The sequence below is a fragment of the Triturus cristatus genome, chromosome 3_1, assembly GCF_964204655.1.
Source record: "Triturus cristatus chromosome 3_1, aTriCri1.1, whole genome shotgun sequence".
Taxonomy (NCBI): domain Eukaryota; kingdom Metazoa; phylum Chordata; class Amphibia; order Caudata; family Salamandridae; genus Triturus; species Triturus cristatus.
In genome coordinates this window covers 204,533,655-204,551,666 of record NC_140583.1, presented here as the reverse complement: position 1 = coordinate 204,551,666, position 18,012 = coordinate 204,533,655, and the positions used below count along the sequence as shown (strand labels likewise).

General features: G+C 46.6%; 1 protein-coding gene across 7 annotated transcripts in view; it reads right to left on the bottom strand.

Moving 5' to 3' along the window:
• Positions 1 to 18,012, bottom strand: part of TLN2 (talin 2) — a 1,262,084-nt gene that overhangs the window by 288,439 nt on the left and 955,633 nt on the right. For all 7 annotated transcript variants that reach the window (XM_085643650.1, XM_085643649.1, XM_085643651.1 and 4 more), the window contains 2 exons: positions 17,219 to 17,308; positions 10,755 to 10,877 (listed from right to left, as the gene is read on the bottom strand). In XM_085643650.1, the coding sequence (XP_085499776.1) occupies positions 10,755 to 10,877; positions 17,219 to 17,308 (213 nt within the window). The remainder of the gene's footprint in view (positions 1 to 10,754; positions 10,878 to 17,218; positions 17,309 to 18,012) is intronic.

The window sequence follows — 18,012 nt, the reverse complement described above, 5'->3', positions numbered from 1 at the left end:
ACAACCTTTGGCAAAAAAGAAGGACGGGTCCTTAAAACCACCTTGTCCAGATGAACAGAAAGGAAAGGAGGTTTGGAAGAAAGAGCCTGGAGCTCACTCACTCTTCTGGCAGAGGTGATAGCTACCAGGAAAGCCATCTTGAGAGTGAGAAGACGCAAAGGAAAGGTATGAAGGGGCTCGAAGGGAGCGCACATCAGATATGTCAAGACAAGGTTCAAGTCCCATTGAGGCATTATGAACGGCACAGGAGGAAAAGTGTGCGTAATGCCTTTTAGGAAATGGTTAACAACCGGGGACTTAAAAAGAGAAGGCTGATCTGGAAGCCGCAAAAAGGCAGAGATGGCCGAAAGATAACCTTTGATAGTGCCCAGAGCAGAGCCTTGCTGGGCTAAAGAAAGAAGGAACAGAAGGACTTCGGAAAGAAGGGCAGAAAGGGGATCCACAACCTTAGCTGTGCACCATGCCACAAACTTGTTCCACCTGCAGGCGTACGCCTGGCTGCCAGAATGACATCACAGACTTCGAGAGGAAGATCAAAAGCTGTCAACTGTCACAGCTCAATCTCCATGCATGGAGGTGGAGGCTGGACAGGTTCGGGTGGAGGACCGTCCCCTGCTGCTGCAACAGGAGATCCTCCCGAAGAGGCAGTTGGATCAGGGGATCGATCGCCATGCTGAGTAGCTCGGGATACCAGTATCTTCGTGCCCAATCCGGAGCTACAAGGATGATTTGGGCCCGGTCGCGCCGAATCTTCTTCAGCACTCTGGGCAGAAGTGGTATAGGCGGTAAAGCGTACAATAGACCGCAACTCCACTCGCGACGAAAAGCGTCACCTAGCGAGTGCCGCCTTGGAAATTCCAACACGCAGAACTGAAGACATTGCGCGTTCTCTTCGGTGGCGAATAGATCTAACCAAGGCTCTCCCCACTGCTGGAAGAGACCTTGCACCACGTCCGAGCTGAGACGCCATTCGTGATCCATCAAGCACCAGTGGCTGAGTTTGTCCGCCCTGACGTTCAGAGAACCTGCCTTGATGTTCCAGCCATGGTCAGAGTCGCAGAGCCTCCTGACATAGGGTCCAGGACCCCAACCCGCCCTGTTTGTTGCAATACCACATGGCGGTGGTGTTGTCCATGAACACCTGCACCACACTTCCCCGGACAGAGGGAAGGAATGCCTTCAGTGCAAGTCGGATCGCCCGAAGCTCCAACAGATTGATATGGAGCCGGGACTCCGCCGGAGACCAGAGGCCTCTGATCTCCACCTCTCCCAAGTGGCCTCCCCATCCCAGGAGGGACGCATCCATCACCACTGTGTGCTCCGGTTGGGGAAGGGAGAGGGATCTGCCATTGACCCAATCACGATTCGTGAGCCACCACTGCAATTGGCGTGCAGTGCCCTCCGAGATCTGGACATGATCGGACAGGTTGCCCTGATGCTGCGCCCACTGGAACGTCAGGTCCTACTGCAGAGCCCGCATATGCCATCTGGCATGTGTTACCAGCAGGATGCAGGAGGCCATCAGGCCCAGAAGCCGGAGGGTCATCCTGACTGAAACCCGGGATAGAGGCTGAAAGATCGGAATCATAGCCTGAATATCCCAGACTCGCTGCTCAGGAGGATAAACCCCAAACTGCATCGAATCCAGAACTGCTCCAATGAAGGGGAGCTTCTGAGAAGGACTCAGGTGCAACTTCGGCACGTTGATGGAGAACCCCAGCAACTGCAAGAGGTAGGCCGTAGTCTGAAGGCGGATGACAACTGCCAGGGGCAAGCCCGCCTTCAACAACCAGTCGTTGAGGTAAGGGAAGACTGACACCCCGACCTGCGCAGGTGAGCTGTGACCACCGCCATCACCTTCGTGAACACCCGAGTGGCGCTGGTAAGGCCGAAACTGAAAATGCTCCTGGCCTACCGTGAACTGCAGGTAACGCCAGTGGGCCAGCAGGACGGGGATGTGAAAATACACGTCCTGCAAGTCCAACGCTACCTTCCAGTCTCCAGGGCAGAGGGCTCCCAGGACCTGAGCCAGAGTCTGCATTTTGAACTTCTCCTTCCGGAGGAAGCGATTGACGTTTCGGAGGTCCAACATGGGGCGCAGGCCTCCTTTGTTATGTTATGTTAAACTTTTATTTCTATAGCGCACGGCTACTCCGTGGAGTATCCCGGCGCTTTATCGAGGCAGCTCAGTAAAACCGAAAACATAAAAACAGACTAAAGAAAAAAAGACAAAAAAAGACAAAGACACCCTACAGGTTAAAAAGCCACGTCTTGAGGCTCTTCCTAAACAGAAGGAGAGAAGAAGAGGACCGTAGGTCCAAAGGCAGAGAGTTCCACAACTGAGGGGCCCTCAAACTAAAAGAGCGACCCCCAGTGCGGGCCTTCCTCACCCGAGGAACCACCGCGAGAAACAAAGATTCCGACCGCAGAGATCTAACTGGGCGATAGAAAGACAATCTCTGCTGTAGATACCTCGCTCCGGTGCCAAATAGCGCTTTATGCGCCAGGGTCAGTGCTTTAAACATAATCCGCTTCCGGATAGGTAACCAATGAAGCGATCGCACCAGACCCGAAGCTCTCGCTCGCCTATGAAGGCCAAAGATGGCCCGGGCCGCGGAGTTCTGCACAACCTGCAGCCGCTGAACCAGATATTCCGGAAGACCTACATAAAGGACGTTCGCATAGTCCAATCTCGAGCCTATCAAGGCTTGCACAGTGATCTTTCTGTGCTCTTCTGAGAGTAAAGGCAGGAACTTCCGGAGCATCTTAAGCATACCAAAGCAGGTACCCACCAGGCCAGAAATATGTGAGCTCAGTGACAAATTATTGTCAACCTTCACTCCCAGATTCTTAGCCACAAGCGATGCCTGGACAGGGCAATCCATACCTAATGGCCACCAGGCCTGCCAATCAGGGTCCAGAGAGCAGCCGAAGAACAGCACCTCCGATTTACTGGAGTTTGCCTTAAGGCCGTTTCGCTGGAACCAGCCAAAGACCAACTCCAAGCAACCCCGGATGTTCTCTCCATCAAAAGCCTGGCCTTTCCCACACGTGAAAAGCAGTTGAGTGTCATCAGCGTAGGATACACTTTGTCCTTCTTGGGGACCAGAAAGTAGTGGGAATAACAACCACTCCCAACTTCCGGCCCAGGAACGTACTCGATGGCCCCTTTGGCCAAGAGTGATGTGACTTCCTGCTCGAGAAGTACCAAGTGATTCTCTCGACATGCGGTGGCACCGAGGTTGCATGGCTGGAGGGGAGGACTGAAAGGGAAAGGAAGAAACCCCTGCGGACGATCTGCAACACCCACTTGTCCGATGTAATATTGCGCCAGTGGGGGAGGTGGTGGCGGATCCTGCCACCCACCGGCGTGGGGTGCTCCACAAAGCATGCATTAGGAAGGTTTGGAGGTAGAAGCAGCGGGGGCGGAGGTGGGCTGAGCCCCACAGTGATTCCCAGATCGCAACCGGGCGTGGTGACGAAGTGCCACAGTCGTAGAAATCACCCTACCCAGAGAGTCTGCGGTGTCCAAACCACACCGAATGGCGAACTTAGCCGCATCCTTACCCTCAGCAACAGCTTGGGACAGCACAGCGTGGGTCTCCTCAGGACACTCAGGCAACACCTGTGCAACTGTATCCCACACCGCGTGGGAATATCAGCCCAATAAACAGGCGGTGTTCACTGACCGCAGCCTCAAGCTGGCCGAAGAGAACAACCGCTTACCGAACTGCTCCAGTTTCTTAGAGTCCTTATCCGGCAGAGCCGTGGGAAAGGCACTCTGTGACGTCGAGGCTTGGATGACCAGGCTCTCAGGCGTAGGATGAGTGGTCAGAAAAGCGGGATCACCAGGCGCCGGGCGGTGACGCCTGGTGACATTCTTATCCACATGGGCCCCTGTGGCTGGCCGCGACCAAGTGCCTAACAAGACGTCAGTGAGGGCGTCGTTAAATGGCAGCAGGGGCTCTGACGAAGTGGACGCCGTCTGGAGCACTTCAGTTAGGAGATTAGTTTTGAGGGCCACCGTAGGAAGATCAAGGTTTAGGACCTCAGCTGCACAACGGAGCACCATCGTGTAGGAAGCGTCCTCCTCCATGGTAGGCGGGGGAGAGGCAAACCCCGGGTCAGAGGAGACATCGAGGTCGCCAGCATCCTCCAAGTCGTCCACCCAGTCCTGCTTGGAATCACACTGACGGGCAAGAGGGTCCTCGGACCCCTCCCAGTCGTCCTCCACCTCTGTCGCACGGGGAATAGACCGCGGCGGCAGAGCTGGAGAAGGAACATATGGCGCCGGGAACGGCGCCGGCCGGGGCCGAGCCGGCGCCGCATCCCAAATCAGATCCCAGGTAGGAACAAAATGGCCCTGGAACCGGGCCAAGGATGGAACGAGCGGCACCCACTGCGGCACCGGAGGAAGAGCCGAGGGTGGCGCTGGGGCCGGAGCCAGCAGCGCTGGACCTTGTGGCGCCGAAGCCAATGGCGCAGGATCCTGTTGCGCCAAAGCTGGAACTGGACACGGGACCGTGGGCCCGAAGGCGCGCCGGCGGGAGCCTGAGCCCTAAAAAGGTGGTCCATAGTAGCAAGAAATTCTTGTACCTGTTTGGGAGTCGCCGACGGACCCGGGTAAGGTGGGTAGGCCCCGGGACTCCCAGGCTCCAAAGTCCTGTCCCCCTTGTCCGCAGCCGAGGACCGACGGGGGAACGTCGGAGAGCGAACTCGCTTCTTCGACTTCTTTTGTGTCGTCTCTTACCCGAATCCGAGGGCGTAGACTTGGAGCCCGAGGAGCGACGACTGCGGCCCCGCGAGCTTTCCCTGGAACAGTCCCTGGACCTGGAACGGTGCTGGGACGAGTGCCGGGCCTCCAGCAGCTTCTGGCGCTGCTCCCTCAAGGTCTTCGGGGCCATGGCCCAGGTCGGTCTCCAGGCAGTAGAGGCAAACATCGTGGAGGTCCGCCACCGACATATTGCGACAGCAGGCCCCACAAGACTTAAATCCAGGCATCCCTACGTGCACCAAGGAGAAAAAGGAGACAAAAAGTCCCAAAAAGGGTAGTCAAAAAGTGACTAAGGTACGTGCTCTAACCGGATCTGCGCTTGCAGGAGCGGAAAAAGAAAGAACTGACGTCAGCGCGCATGGGTGGCGCCTAAATAGTCTCCATGACGTCATCTCGGCGCTTACGACGCCAGCGACGGACGCGGAGCCGCACGGTGACATCTACTGAGGCGCAGGGATACTGCTAGCAAAACTTTCCGGATCCAGTCTGACACCTGGGGATATTCTAAGGTAAGGAATCTATCACGAACGTATCTCTTTCAGATATAACTATTCAAATCCTGAGCACACACTTGCCTTGTAGAGCATACATGATGGCTGCCTGGGGTCGTGTACAAAGAAGAGGGTTCTTGGGATACATTATTAGAGAGGGGCAAGAGTATTTTTTTTTTTCTCATTTTTTAAATTAAAGTGTAACCAACATATATACAGTCAACATGTACCTTTCACTGTACAGCAACTGGACAACACAACATTAGCGAGGGCAAGACCTATTTTGATCTTCAGAATTAACCATTTATCCCCCTTCCAGTCTCTTACCTGCCATCCTACAATGAAGAAATACATTCAATTGGGGTGGCTCACAGTTAAGCATATGCTCAGGTTAGCTGAGGGTACCTCACCAGATTGCTTCATGAACCCTCCCTGAAGATGTCATCAGCGTTCCCCAGTGAGCCGGGCAGCAGGACAGTGCAATCATTCATCAATCTAAGCCTTCAACCTCAGGTACGCCCACTCCACCTGTAGAGCCAGCTATGTTCTGAATGGGCAGGAGCCAGCTCCCAGAATGCATCCAGGTGTTCATAGCAATAGGTGACCTCCTGTACGACCCCAGTGTATCACCAATCTGTTCTTAGCCAGCAGAAGGAAGATGGCAGTGAGTTTTCATACCCAGACTGCGATATCTTTAGCACAGCCGTGTAAGGCAATCAGGGTCGTCCTAGGGGTATGGGTACTCGTCACCTTGTCCATGATGCAATCCACCTATGATAGAATTCTGCTATTCCCGGGCACTGCCAGGCTAAGTGGAGGAAGTCTGCATCCTCGAGCCTGCAAAGGGTATAATAACAATATTCCCTTAAACCCATTTTACGTACAGATATTGATGTGCGGTATACCTCCTGTCAGAATTTGAGTTGCATAAGATACGGTCTGTAGTTGGGGGGCAAGCATACCTGTCTGAGCATGCAAGAAGCCAGAGTTACCAGTTTATAGAATTCACACAGACAACACTGTATGTAAACTACATGCTCTGATTATAAGCAACAGCTTTCAAAAAGGGGTAAAGAGAGACTAAATGGAAAAATGCGAGCATATGACTGACAGAAAGCAACAGATATTATTTCTTAACTTCCTATACTCGCAAAGAATAAAAAAAATATCTGATGCCATAATTAACGAGGTTGCTAATATGTCCTGTCAACTAAAGATTGGAAGTTTAATCACAAAATAGTATTCTCCCACCTTCACCCCCAAGTTATCTAGTTTGGTCTCTTCTGCTCTTTTCTGCCCTCTTCTCTATAATCTGGAAACCTTTAATGCAACCTTCTTTGATGTGTTTCAGTGTGATGAGAGAGGACAAGCTTTCATATAACTGCAATTATAGTTATTTCACAAAGTAGGTATGACAAAACAAGTATGCATTTGGTAATCTCTACATATTGACGGTAAGATGGCTCAGTGACTTATTGCTCGCTGCAGACATCTGCTGAGCATTTAAGTCACCTATACGACGGGGCAAAACAAACTTCACCTTCTACCTTTCCTTCGGTCGGTAACGTGTACCATTAAATTAGATGTCAACACTGGTTGTTTACAGTCCTCATGACGAATACTCCAGTACTGAGCAATGTATAAAAAACAAGTAATTATAAATTATTTCAAGGACTGTATCGTATGTTCTCAATGGAGAAAGTTTGTCTTTTTTTTTTTAATCTAAAGAAAGCATGCCACAATACAGCCTGGGTTTCTGCCCATACCGCTACAAACACATTAACCACTTCAGATCAGCACTTTGAGGTTTTAATGAATGGTTGGAAAGTGCTATAGAAATACAACAGTTTACTACAAAGTACACTTGAATCTTAATGTAGACTGCATGAGACCAAAGTGTGTCTTGTAGCCATAATTTAACGGAAACCCAATGACGCAGTCATGAATACTGTATAAGGATCTTCTCTTTGCTGTATTTTTATTAGATATTAAATAAACTGATATAGTTTCTTGAAAAATGTCAAAGAAGAGTTGATTTCATTTTTGAGGTCAAAGATGAGATACGCCTAATTTCAAGATCAAAGTGAAATAATAAAACCATTAACTGCCAGACTTTTGAGAAAAAGACTGCTCTGTTCCTGCTTAGCTGCAAACTGCCTTTATTAAAGAAAATTAAAATTCCTGTCCATTGATCAATGAAACGAGTGAGCGAGACACTTTTGTAAACATACAGCATGATAAAGTACTGTTTGTTACACTGAGTTCAAGACACTTAGCTTTTTGATGAGATGCATCTTAATCTAGCGGAAAATATTTACACACACACACATATATATATATATATATATATATACACACACACTCGCACACAACCACACACACACACTGCGTGACGTAAACCCAGAGCCTTGTTCAACTTACAAACATCCAGTGCACGAAAAGAGATCAGCACACAAAAGTGGAGAGGTGATCCTTTGAACAGAAATATTGTTGCTCTGAGTCAAAGTAATGAAAAATAGTCACACCAACAAACATGATCATGTGCCTATTCTGACTGCACTGCAGTTATGATTTTGCGTGACTCTTCTAATGATGGATGAAGCGTAGAGGACTTCTGCTGCCCAAGAAGTCAGTAAGAGCGTGTAGACCATCGTAGGTGACGGAGAGTAGAGTAACCTCTTCAAAGAGGTTCAATCAGAAGAAGCAAAGACCGAATCCATGTGCAACCCTGAAGAGCGAATCAGGTCAGCCTCACTATAAAGCCTTCATACAACATAAATTATTACCAAAAAGAGAGGAAAAATGTTTCACAGCCAGACACTAAACCAGCTCTCACCCACCCCCAAGCTGACCACGATGGAATCTCGAATCAGAAGAGATTTCTCCCTTCTGCTATAAGCAATACTTGCTCCTTGATGCAAACTGGGATATGATAACATGTTCGGAGAAACAGGATTACGGTGAATAATAAAATTATGGACAAGTGGCACTGTAATGGATGGGCTTTTTGAAACCAGCCCCTTGGAGAAATTACCTTCTACCAGTCATCAGTCCCCAGAAGAAAACCATCTAATTAAATGTTCACTGCCATTCCTAATAAAATCCCTTCATAATCTGCCTGAACAAAACTTGTGTACAGTGGAGGCCCGACTTGTGCCACAAACTGCAAGGAGCAGATGAGAGGAGCTGCCTTCAGAATTGCAAATTGATAGAGTGTTTTATAAAGAGTGCCTTGCAGCTATGTAGGTAACGTCAGAGCACACATGTAACCGACTTAGCTGAGGGGCATCGTTCTCTTGCCCTAGGCACCATAACACATATTTGGAGAGGCTGACAGACTTCGTCTTGAATGTAAACATCAATATCAACAATATTTATCCGGTAAGTCTCAAAAAGCCAACAAAGAAATGACTCTTCAGGCAATAACCATGAGTCGTTGATCTCTTCTACCAGCCTGTTTACAATTTGGTATTGTTGGAATTCCACAGAGACCCTCTATAAAAGATTAGAATATTAAACAACTGTGTTGAAAATGAGTGGCAAGGTTGATCGCCTATTCTAGAGAATGCAGTATAGACGGGACTATGCCAACAAGGCCACTCTTCAAATGATACGTCCAAGATGGTGTCAGGGGAAGGGATCCCAAAACGAGTAGTACATATGATCACATTCAGAAACATGAAAGAATGTTTATCTGCAGTGGTGGCTGGGGAAGCAGGCAATAGCTACTCATGAACAAATAATCACACAGGGAAATTGTACAGCCAGAAACAATCTGCTCTAGAGCACAAAAGAGTGTAGAGATTTCCATAAACTGGAAAAAGCTGGCTTCACTGCAAATCAAAATGGAAAAAAAGTTGAGAAGAATGCTTTGAGGCAAGAGTACACACTGAAGAGAGTCAGAGCACCTGCAGAACAGGAGGAGCAAGTACAGACAAAAACACAAGATGCAGAGAAATGACATGTCTACTTTCAAAATCTTTAGTGCACTTGGTTACAGAACTAATCCTCACCACATAATGATGAGCATTATTGCTTTAGGGATATGGTTGGCGTATGTTTAGAGTACAGAGGTTAGGTAATATCACCGATGCTCGTTCATCGAACAGAAGGCAACGAGTGAAGATATTCAATAATTGCTAGTAAAGAAAGAGTATGGTAAGAATGATAACAAATTGTGAGCAGTTTGGTCTGAAGAGGATGCAAGGAACTCAAAATGGCTGACTGCTTCTGATTTGGCATTTCAATCTTACCTATCAGTTCTCACCTCAGAAATTAATTTAGGGTATGGGAACCCACCAGTCATTTCTTTTAGAGAGGCACCAAAAATCAAATAATGAACGATTGTTGATAATTTTTGCCACTGGAGTGCTACAGTCAGCTGCATTGGACAGCCCTTACACCAAGTGTGCAGTTTAGTGCTAATCATGGTTGTTTTAGTAGAATTCTGTCTTCTGGGCGTTTCATGAAGCAAAGGTGGTTTGATTCAGATGTCAGAATTAGATGAAGGGTATACATTAATCTGGGACATGGAACTCTAAGGAAATTGTCCTTGTGATTCTGCCATTTTAATTTTGATAAATTACTTTCAAGTTTCATGTTTGGAGAGCTTTTGGTGGTATGCAGTGAAGGCCCGGTTTACGGAGATAACTTGGGTCTCCGCTTAGTAAGCCTTGTGCACAGGACTTTGAATTTAACCATTGCCTCCCCTGGAGCCAGTTAAGGGTTTGAGTCAAGTTTGGCGTGGGCTAGCCATTATATGTTACATCTCATTTGGCAGCCTTTAGGGTAGTAAAAATCATGAACTCAATGGATGTTTCCAGAAGCCCCTCAGTATCATATCACATCTTCAGTCTAGTTTACCCCCCACCTTTGCTCAAAATGACACCCCTTGTCCCCTCAATCACTTTCCTCACCTCCCCATGCAGTTAATGTTTCTATACATCCCAATACTCCATGTGGCTTTTTCTTACTATGGCACCACTTTATTAATATTTTCCTCCTTACCTATTCTCCTATGTTTGGCCTATTCATCCTCCATCTCTGTCAATAGTTTCTTTCCCTGTTCTCATGTTCCCCTTAGTTTTTCCTCCTTTATTTCTCTTTCCTGCTTTGGGTTTAAGCTTGCAGTAGATAAAGAAAATGAACTACCACCACCTTCAACTGCTTTCTTTCTTTTTTGTTGTTTTGTCCTTAATGACTATTTGATTAATTGTGGAAAAGCGTCATTAACGAAATGGATAATCAGCAGAAATTATTTTTTGTATTGCCAGGTTCGCTAAAACAATATTCCTGCCAACACCTACTTAAACTGTTGAGACATCTCTTTATTTGGGAGTTTGGTGAGACAGAGGTATTACCTTTACAGTAGATGCATTCTTGAACCACACTAAGCAACAACCCAAAGGTACAAATAAGAAATGTGAGTGTCTTTCTTAAAACTGAGCTATACGAGCAGAATAGCAAGAATATACAATGTATGTGTGTACCTGGGCGGCTGCCTCCGTGAGGCCACAGAGGGCCTTCGATGCAACTCCGACACATTCCCCAAAGACAGGCAAGTCTCCAGTCTTGGCATTCTGAGAAATTCCAGCCATCGACTCTCCCAAGACCTAGAACAGAAGACGCATTATGTGCATATGTCAAACATACCCTACACAATGTTACAGAAATAAAGAAAATAAAGGCCACATGTAAATATAAAGCAGACATGTGATTGGGAATTTCTAACTTGCCAATTACTCTACAAATGCTCAACGACTACTTAATATTGTACTACAAATTTTTGTGAAATGATATCTCAATAGTATCTTGTCATCGTCTTCTGTAAGCAACATCACCACCTCCATGCCCTGGGCATGTGGGCTGTAATATTGCTGCACCCATTGGATGGATGGCAAGCATAACAAGCATTGCAAATCCAATAGGTCTCGCAATTGCAAATTGTAGAGCCTTTGGCATTGTAAATGGCATTGCCTTTTATAATATTAAAAAGCAGCAGTCACTCATAACCGGTATACTTCACACCCAGGTTTTCTCTGTTCCTCCAGGGAACCAGCGCCCTGGTGGATTAACATGATTTTAGGTACGTTTTACACTTTTAAATTAATATAACAAAATGTGCTCACTGCACCAAAGCTCCCAGAGAGTCCCAGCAGAAGCGGCTGGAAATACCAGGCGCTTTGCGGAGGTGTTAACCTATGAACGGTCTTTAACTTGGCTGTTTACGTTTTTGTTACAAACTATGGGCAAAACTATCCATTAACGCAGCCTTTTTTTTTTTTTTTAAGTGACAACGAAAACACGTCCGTTGTTCTCCTTTATATTAAATTCAACTAGTAGTTTCTGAAATGTCGTGAGGTATACCCTAACAATCTACAGAAGTAGCTTCAAATTCCAATATGTATGCTGCACAGTAAACCAGGATTGTAAGGGGATTTATGGGCCTATTAAAGGTAAGTGTACGAAAAAGAAAAGGAAAATGTGCATTAGCAAATTAGTAAAAAAAAAAGAGAGAAAAAAGTCGATGTGCCCATTTAGCTCTGAAAGCAGGTAATGTATCCCTGCACACACACAATCGGCCACAGATCCAGTAACTGGAACAGGGAAATGCGTCACTGGCAGAAGTAATCAGTAAAATAAGGAAAACAGACTCTGGGAAAGAGATTCACTGAAACAGAAACACAAACACTGGGTCAGGGAGACAACTACTGGAACACAATGAGGTGGACACACAGGGGCTGGTATATACGGGACAGGGAAACACAGGACACTGGGAGAGGAGAGACACACTGAAACAGGGAAACAACTAGAACACAGAGGTTACAAATGCGAAACCCATTAGCTTTGCCAGTGCTTGTTACACTTGTTGTTAGTCAAAAAATCCAGTTGGTCTCGACGTGTATGGAGCACTGGGACACGACATATTAAAGCATTCACCTAATATGCAGGAAGGCTTTTTTTGAATATGTAAAGATCTTTCATATATCAACAACATCGTTTTTTGTCATTTACATAATGTAATATGCAATGCATCCAGCTTGGAAGAATGAAAGGCTGGGCATTCCCGCCAGGAATTTAAGGCTGCAGAGCTTCAAAGAGACTCATTTTTCAGTTTATATATAGCGCAAGCATGAGCACCAGTTACATTACACAAAGCCACATTTATGTTTTCAAACACCGGATGTTGAGCCCAGTGAGGCTCGAACCTGCTTTTTCGGCTCGAAAGAGGCAGCTATAGCCTTAGGGCCACAACCTTGCTCTCAAGAACGGAAGCATTTTCAATATTATATATAACGAAGTCATAGTTGCTGCTTATTTATCTTATGCAATTTACAACCATTGACAAAGCCAGTAGCCCTGGCTTGTTGTAGGTGTAATGCTACTTGTTGTGCTATCTATCTGGATGAATGGACAGAAGCAGCAAATACAAGTGGGGCAGCACACTAAGCTAAGTACCGTTTTTAGGTCTCGCCTGACCCAGCGCATGCGCTGGTCTGGCGAGACATTTTGTGAGGGCTCCAAAAAGTGCTACCAGGCCAGCCTAGAGCTACAGTGCAAGTGCACGGGCGCGCTCTTCGCGTTTTACCGCGATTACTTTCACTTTCGCTTTGATGTTTGATCGCGATTGCGATCACTTTCGGGGCTGCACGGCCGCTTTGATGTTCTCCGTGAGGCTTCAATAGATTGCAGCAGTTAAAACAAGCATTGGCATAGCCAATAGGTCTCGCTTTTGGGACCTTATAAGTGTTTAGTTATGCAACTGTTGCATGGCTAAACACTTATAAGGTCCCAAAGGCGAGACCTATTGGCTATGCCAATGCTTGTTTAGCTTGTGCTTTAAGCCACGCCCTTGATTAGATTGGCCACGCCCCTATGGGAGACACCCCCCCCCATCCAGTTATTTCATCCCACTTCAAGACCCGGTAATGATACCTACCTCCTTCTCAAAATGTTAACACCTTACACCACCCACACTATTTTAAAATTCCCTAATATTCAGAGTTCACCCACAAAAGTAGCCAATAGAAACTCGAGAACTATACAATAAGCCCACTTTGTTCAAGGAAGCGTTTCTATGCCTTGCTTTTGGCTGAAGGCGCTAGATAAATGCTGATAACATATCAACACTGTGGCACGCACTCCTTTATAATACACCCTTTCAATGTGCCCTCCTCCCCACACAGAGCTCGGCATGTGTTCCCCTCGGGCTCCTTGCTGGAGTGGAGCACGTGTTACCTGAAACTACACACGTCCACACGCTGCTGCCTCGTCCCAGCAGATCACATTAGTAGGCCGCAGGCTCGCTGTTCCTGCCGCCGAGTCCTGACACTGGTTCCTCACAACTCGTGCCTTTGACGGGCCAAGTTCAGAGACTTGCGGCTTTTCCAGGAGCATCATGAAAACCAAAACAAAGCAGAAAAAAAAAGAAACAAAAAAAGTAGAGACACTCCCTAACTCCTGCTAACAGCATCTCTCTCAATGCACGGACAGCGGAGTGTGGACGGCGGGAGAGGGGTGCGAAAATTCACGGACAGCGGATTGCGGTCGGGGGGTGTAAAAAACCACGGACAACGGGGTGTGGGTGGGGGGTGCGAAAGAGTTAAACTCCTCAAGTATGACCTGTCATGTTTTATTCCTGCAACACACCTCTGCTTAAATGCAAAGTCTCGACAGGGTGTTCGCAATTAGAACCCTAAGCATGATTTCTGAACTCTCGCGGTCTCAGTATTCTCATCAGTGTAATGGGATTATATTTGAACTCACCGCGGCCTGTTTATTAGGTATTTAAACTCCTCTGACAGAGGAAAAGTTAAATAAAATGCACGTCAGCCCTGGTTGACTTTTGCGGATCTCTCTTCTGATTAGACAAACAGATGCCGGGCTGCAAAATGAAAATCTAATGCGCTCATTTATTCATTCCTCTGATAAGTTACAATACATTGTTAACTCCGAGTGAATAATGGCAGAATAACTGGAGCTGCCCTCACATGGATCCACTCCTTTCTCACGGGGAGAAGCTTTCAGGTCCGCCAGAGCGAGTGTTATTCCAGGGATATTGGATTGGACCAGGGCGTACCCCAGGGATCGTCCCTGAGCCCCACCCTATTTAATCTTTATGTCTCCCCAGTGGCCCGTATTGCTGTGGGCCATGGTCTGTACATCGTGTCATATGCCGACGACACGCAGCTGGTTATCTCCCTCTCGCGAGCGCCGGGTCTTGCGGTGGACAGTTTCAGAGTCTGCATGCAAGACCTTGCAGCCTGGATGTCCACCAACTGACTTAAACTAAATGGCAGCAAGACTGAGGTACTCGTAGTGGGGGGGAACCCATCTGTCTGGTCGTCGGCGTGGTGGCCTCCATGCTTGGGAGAGGCTCCAACACCTTGCCAAGAAGTTTGGAACCTTGGAGTCTGATTAGATGCTGACCTGTCTTTTGGACCGCAGATAGGACATGTGGCGGGCGTTTGTTTCAGCGCCCTGAAAAGTTTACGGAAGATTTTAGATCTCCTCCCTACGTCAGCCCGCAGAACGTTGGTGCACGCCCTCGTCACATCACGCCTGGATTATGGCAATTTACTGTACCTAGGAGCAACCAACAAGGCCTTAAATCGCCTTCAGGTGCTGCACAATGCTCCAGCTCGCCTCATTTTAAAATTTCCCAGAAGAGTGGCCTCTAATACCGCCCTCCGGACTCTTCACTGGTTGCCAGTGAGGAGCAGGGTGGAGTTTAAGGCCCTCTGTACCTGCCATCGCATCCTTACTGGGAAAGCGCCAATACCGCTCCAGAACTTGATCACCAGGTATGAACCAACACGCTCCCTTCGCTCCTCCCACGGAGGCCTTTTAAAGGTCCCGATGATAAGGCGGGCTCGCATGGGAGGTAGATCTTTTCGCTACCTGGCGGCTAAGAGCTGGAATGCTCTACCTTTGGACCTCCGTCTTGAGTCATCTGAACTGAGCTTTAGGAGGAAGTTAAAAACATATCTATATACTCGCTAGCTTGCATAGTCTCATTGGTTGTGTCGTGGGAGTCAATCTGTTTTAGCGCGGGGACACGCTTTGAGCGTAACCATGCGCTTTATAAAATTCCCTTATTATTATTATAGTGAGCGGCTCCCCAGGTGCGGGAGGCGTCGAAGATTAACGAGAGCCGGGCCGCGGCCACAACTGGGGGAGATGATGGAGTCCGAGCCAGGTGTGTCACCTAAACCGCTGGCCGATGAGCAATTTCTGATCAGATGCAGTCTGTGGAAATCTCAACACCAGGCCCCAAAGGCGAACTGACATTTTCAGAGTTGTCGCAGCAAAATTCAAATTTCATCACTTGTGCAGCGGAAACACCCACAATGCACCACGCGCGCCGAATATGTTTCTTGATAGGAGGAGTATTGCTCGTCTTGACAGCGAAAGGAAACAAAATCAGGCTGTTGTCATTTAAAATAAAACTGCTACATGCAATTTCTCCACAACGATCATGTATTTCATCCATTTTCTACTTATCGTAACCTTTAGCCCTAACTCCTGCTAACAGCATCTCTCTCAATGCGGATTGCGGGAAGGGGGTGCAAAAAACCACGCACAACGGAGTGCGGGCGGATGGTGCAAAAACGCATGGACAACGGAGTGTGATCGCGCTTTAGATACCGTAACAAAAGTGTGCACATTTAAAATACATACTGCAATGAAGCAGAGCATCAAAAAGAACAAGCGCGGTACTGCAAAGGCAGCCGCTTGTTTATATTTGCATCGCGCTTTCACTTTAAGTGAAAGCGCAATACAAAAACAAACATGCGGCTGACTTTACCAAAGCAGAATGAGAAGAAAAAATTGCGTACCGAGTAATAAAGGAGAGAGTGTCACGTCGCCAGTAAAGCATCCAGTCCAGGTGGGCTGGCCTAAAGCTGGACAGGGTGGTAACCAGGAGGGGCTAAAAAGCCTCACTAACAATGGGAAGCCAGGGCTTAGCATGCGCGATGATGCTAGCGAATGGAAACAGGGGGCGGAGCCTACACTCCACTTACAAACTGTATAGATTACAAGAAGCCCTCGCATAGCGAGAGCAACGCATGCGCGCTTCTAACGCCAGGCGAGAACTAAAAAGGAAGAAAGCAAAAATTATTCAATTACAGAATTGTTTACCGCTTTCTCAATCAAAACCTTCAAATACATGTCAAAAAGAGGCACACGACCCATTGGATGATATTTTCAGTCTTCTTTCAGGTATCATACATAATGAACTTGTAATTCCTGAGCACTTGATTCAACACATTGTTAGTGGGATAATCATGGACAGTAGAAACACTCTGTATCCATAGAGTTATGTTCCAGCCATCCTTGGAACGTGTCCCATGTACTGGTTCTCCAGACAGCCCTCTCCTGTGTGTCCATATGTATACAGTGACACGCAATTAATCAATTTATCAGGTGAAGTAGGAGTTCCTCAATGCACTTAATATGTATTTGTACTTTTTAAAAACACTAAATAAAACAGCATATCATCTGATGGGTCCAATGCTTCCCAGATGTTGGTGGGAAATGGATTGACCTGTACTTTGAACCCCAGAACAATAGGCCAAATGTGTGCATCGGGACGGAATATGGAAAGGGAGGGCGTGCATAGTAAAACTAGATTGAAGAAGTGAGGATGTGATGGGGAGAAAAAGCAGGAATAAGTAAATGGTAAAATACTAAAGAGCATAGTAATTTTTGCACTATGCGCTAACAAACTTGGAGAAGCCCTCAGAAATAAAATACGGTAAATGCTTGAACATTAATATTTTCTTTGTGAAAGTGTATATGCATTTTCTGTGGTTTACATTCATTCTTTTGCTTCACAAATAATTACATTGAAAAACTGAAAACATGCATTCTGAATCCATTCTTTGCATTTCGCACAACATACAAGTAATCTTGTGATGGCAATTCATTATCACCAGGAATCAGTTCTCACCTTTGAGTTCTCCATTACGCTCTCAATGCAGTCGAAGTACGAAAGATCACTCACTGGCTCGTTAGGGTTGTCGAGCATCCCTTTCACGGTCTGCAATGGAATATCTCAGGTTACATTTGTAATTTACATAAGTCCACTGAATTTAGGAAACAAACACCACAACAAGAAAGTCACTTGTAAAAGCTGTGGTCTCAATAATTACCCAAGATAGGGAACATTCTTGCTATGTTATGGAAAAATTGTCGCCATTCTAGAATCATCATCGACCAAGTGTCAGGCCATGTTCGAATTCTTCAATAAAAAAATCACAAATTGCCTGTATTGCATACACACACTTTCAACAAATTTGTGTACGTAAGAAACTCAGAAGCACAAATGTACTCTTGCATAAGCTAATCTGAACATAATCATGAACAACCATGCATTTACCTGACAACACTTAAAGGAACTTCAAATCATGGCATACAGTAGAGCACAGAGTAGTGCTGAGAACACTATTAAGCTTGAGGACTGCTGAAGCGATCAGGCCAATAGTATTACCAAATTTACAATATGGTATATACTACATCACAGCAAGTATATACACAAAGAGGCTAAAACCAGGGCCTAACTAATCATAAAATATGTATGTAAGATTATAAACTTCTCAAGAACCCAAATTCAATGACAACATCCAGAATTGTCCAGGAAATGTTGTAATAAAAGACTTTCCCTGATAATCAAAGCAAAACAGTCTAGTCTGCAGTTACTCTATGTCAGAGACACAATATTTTGCCAGGTAAAAGAACACGTTC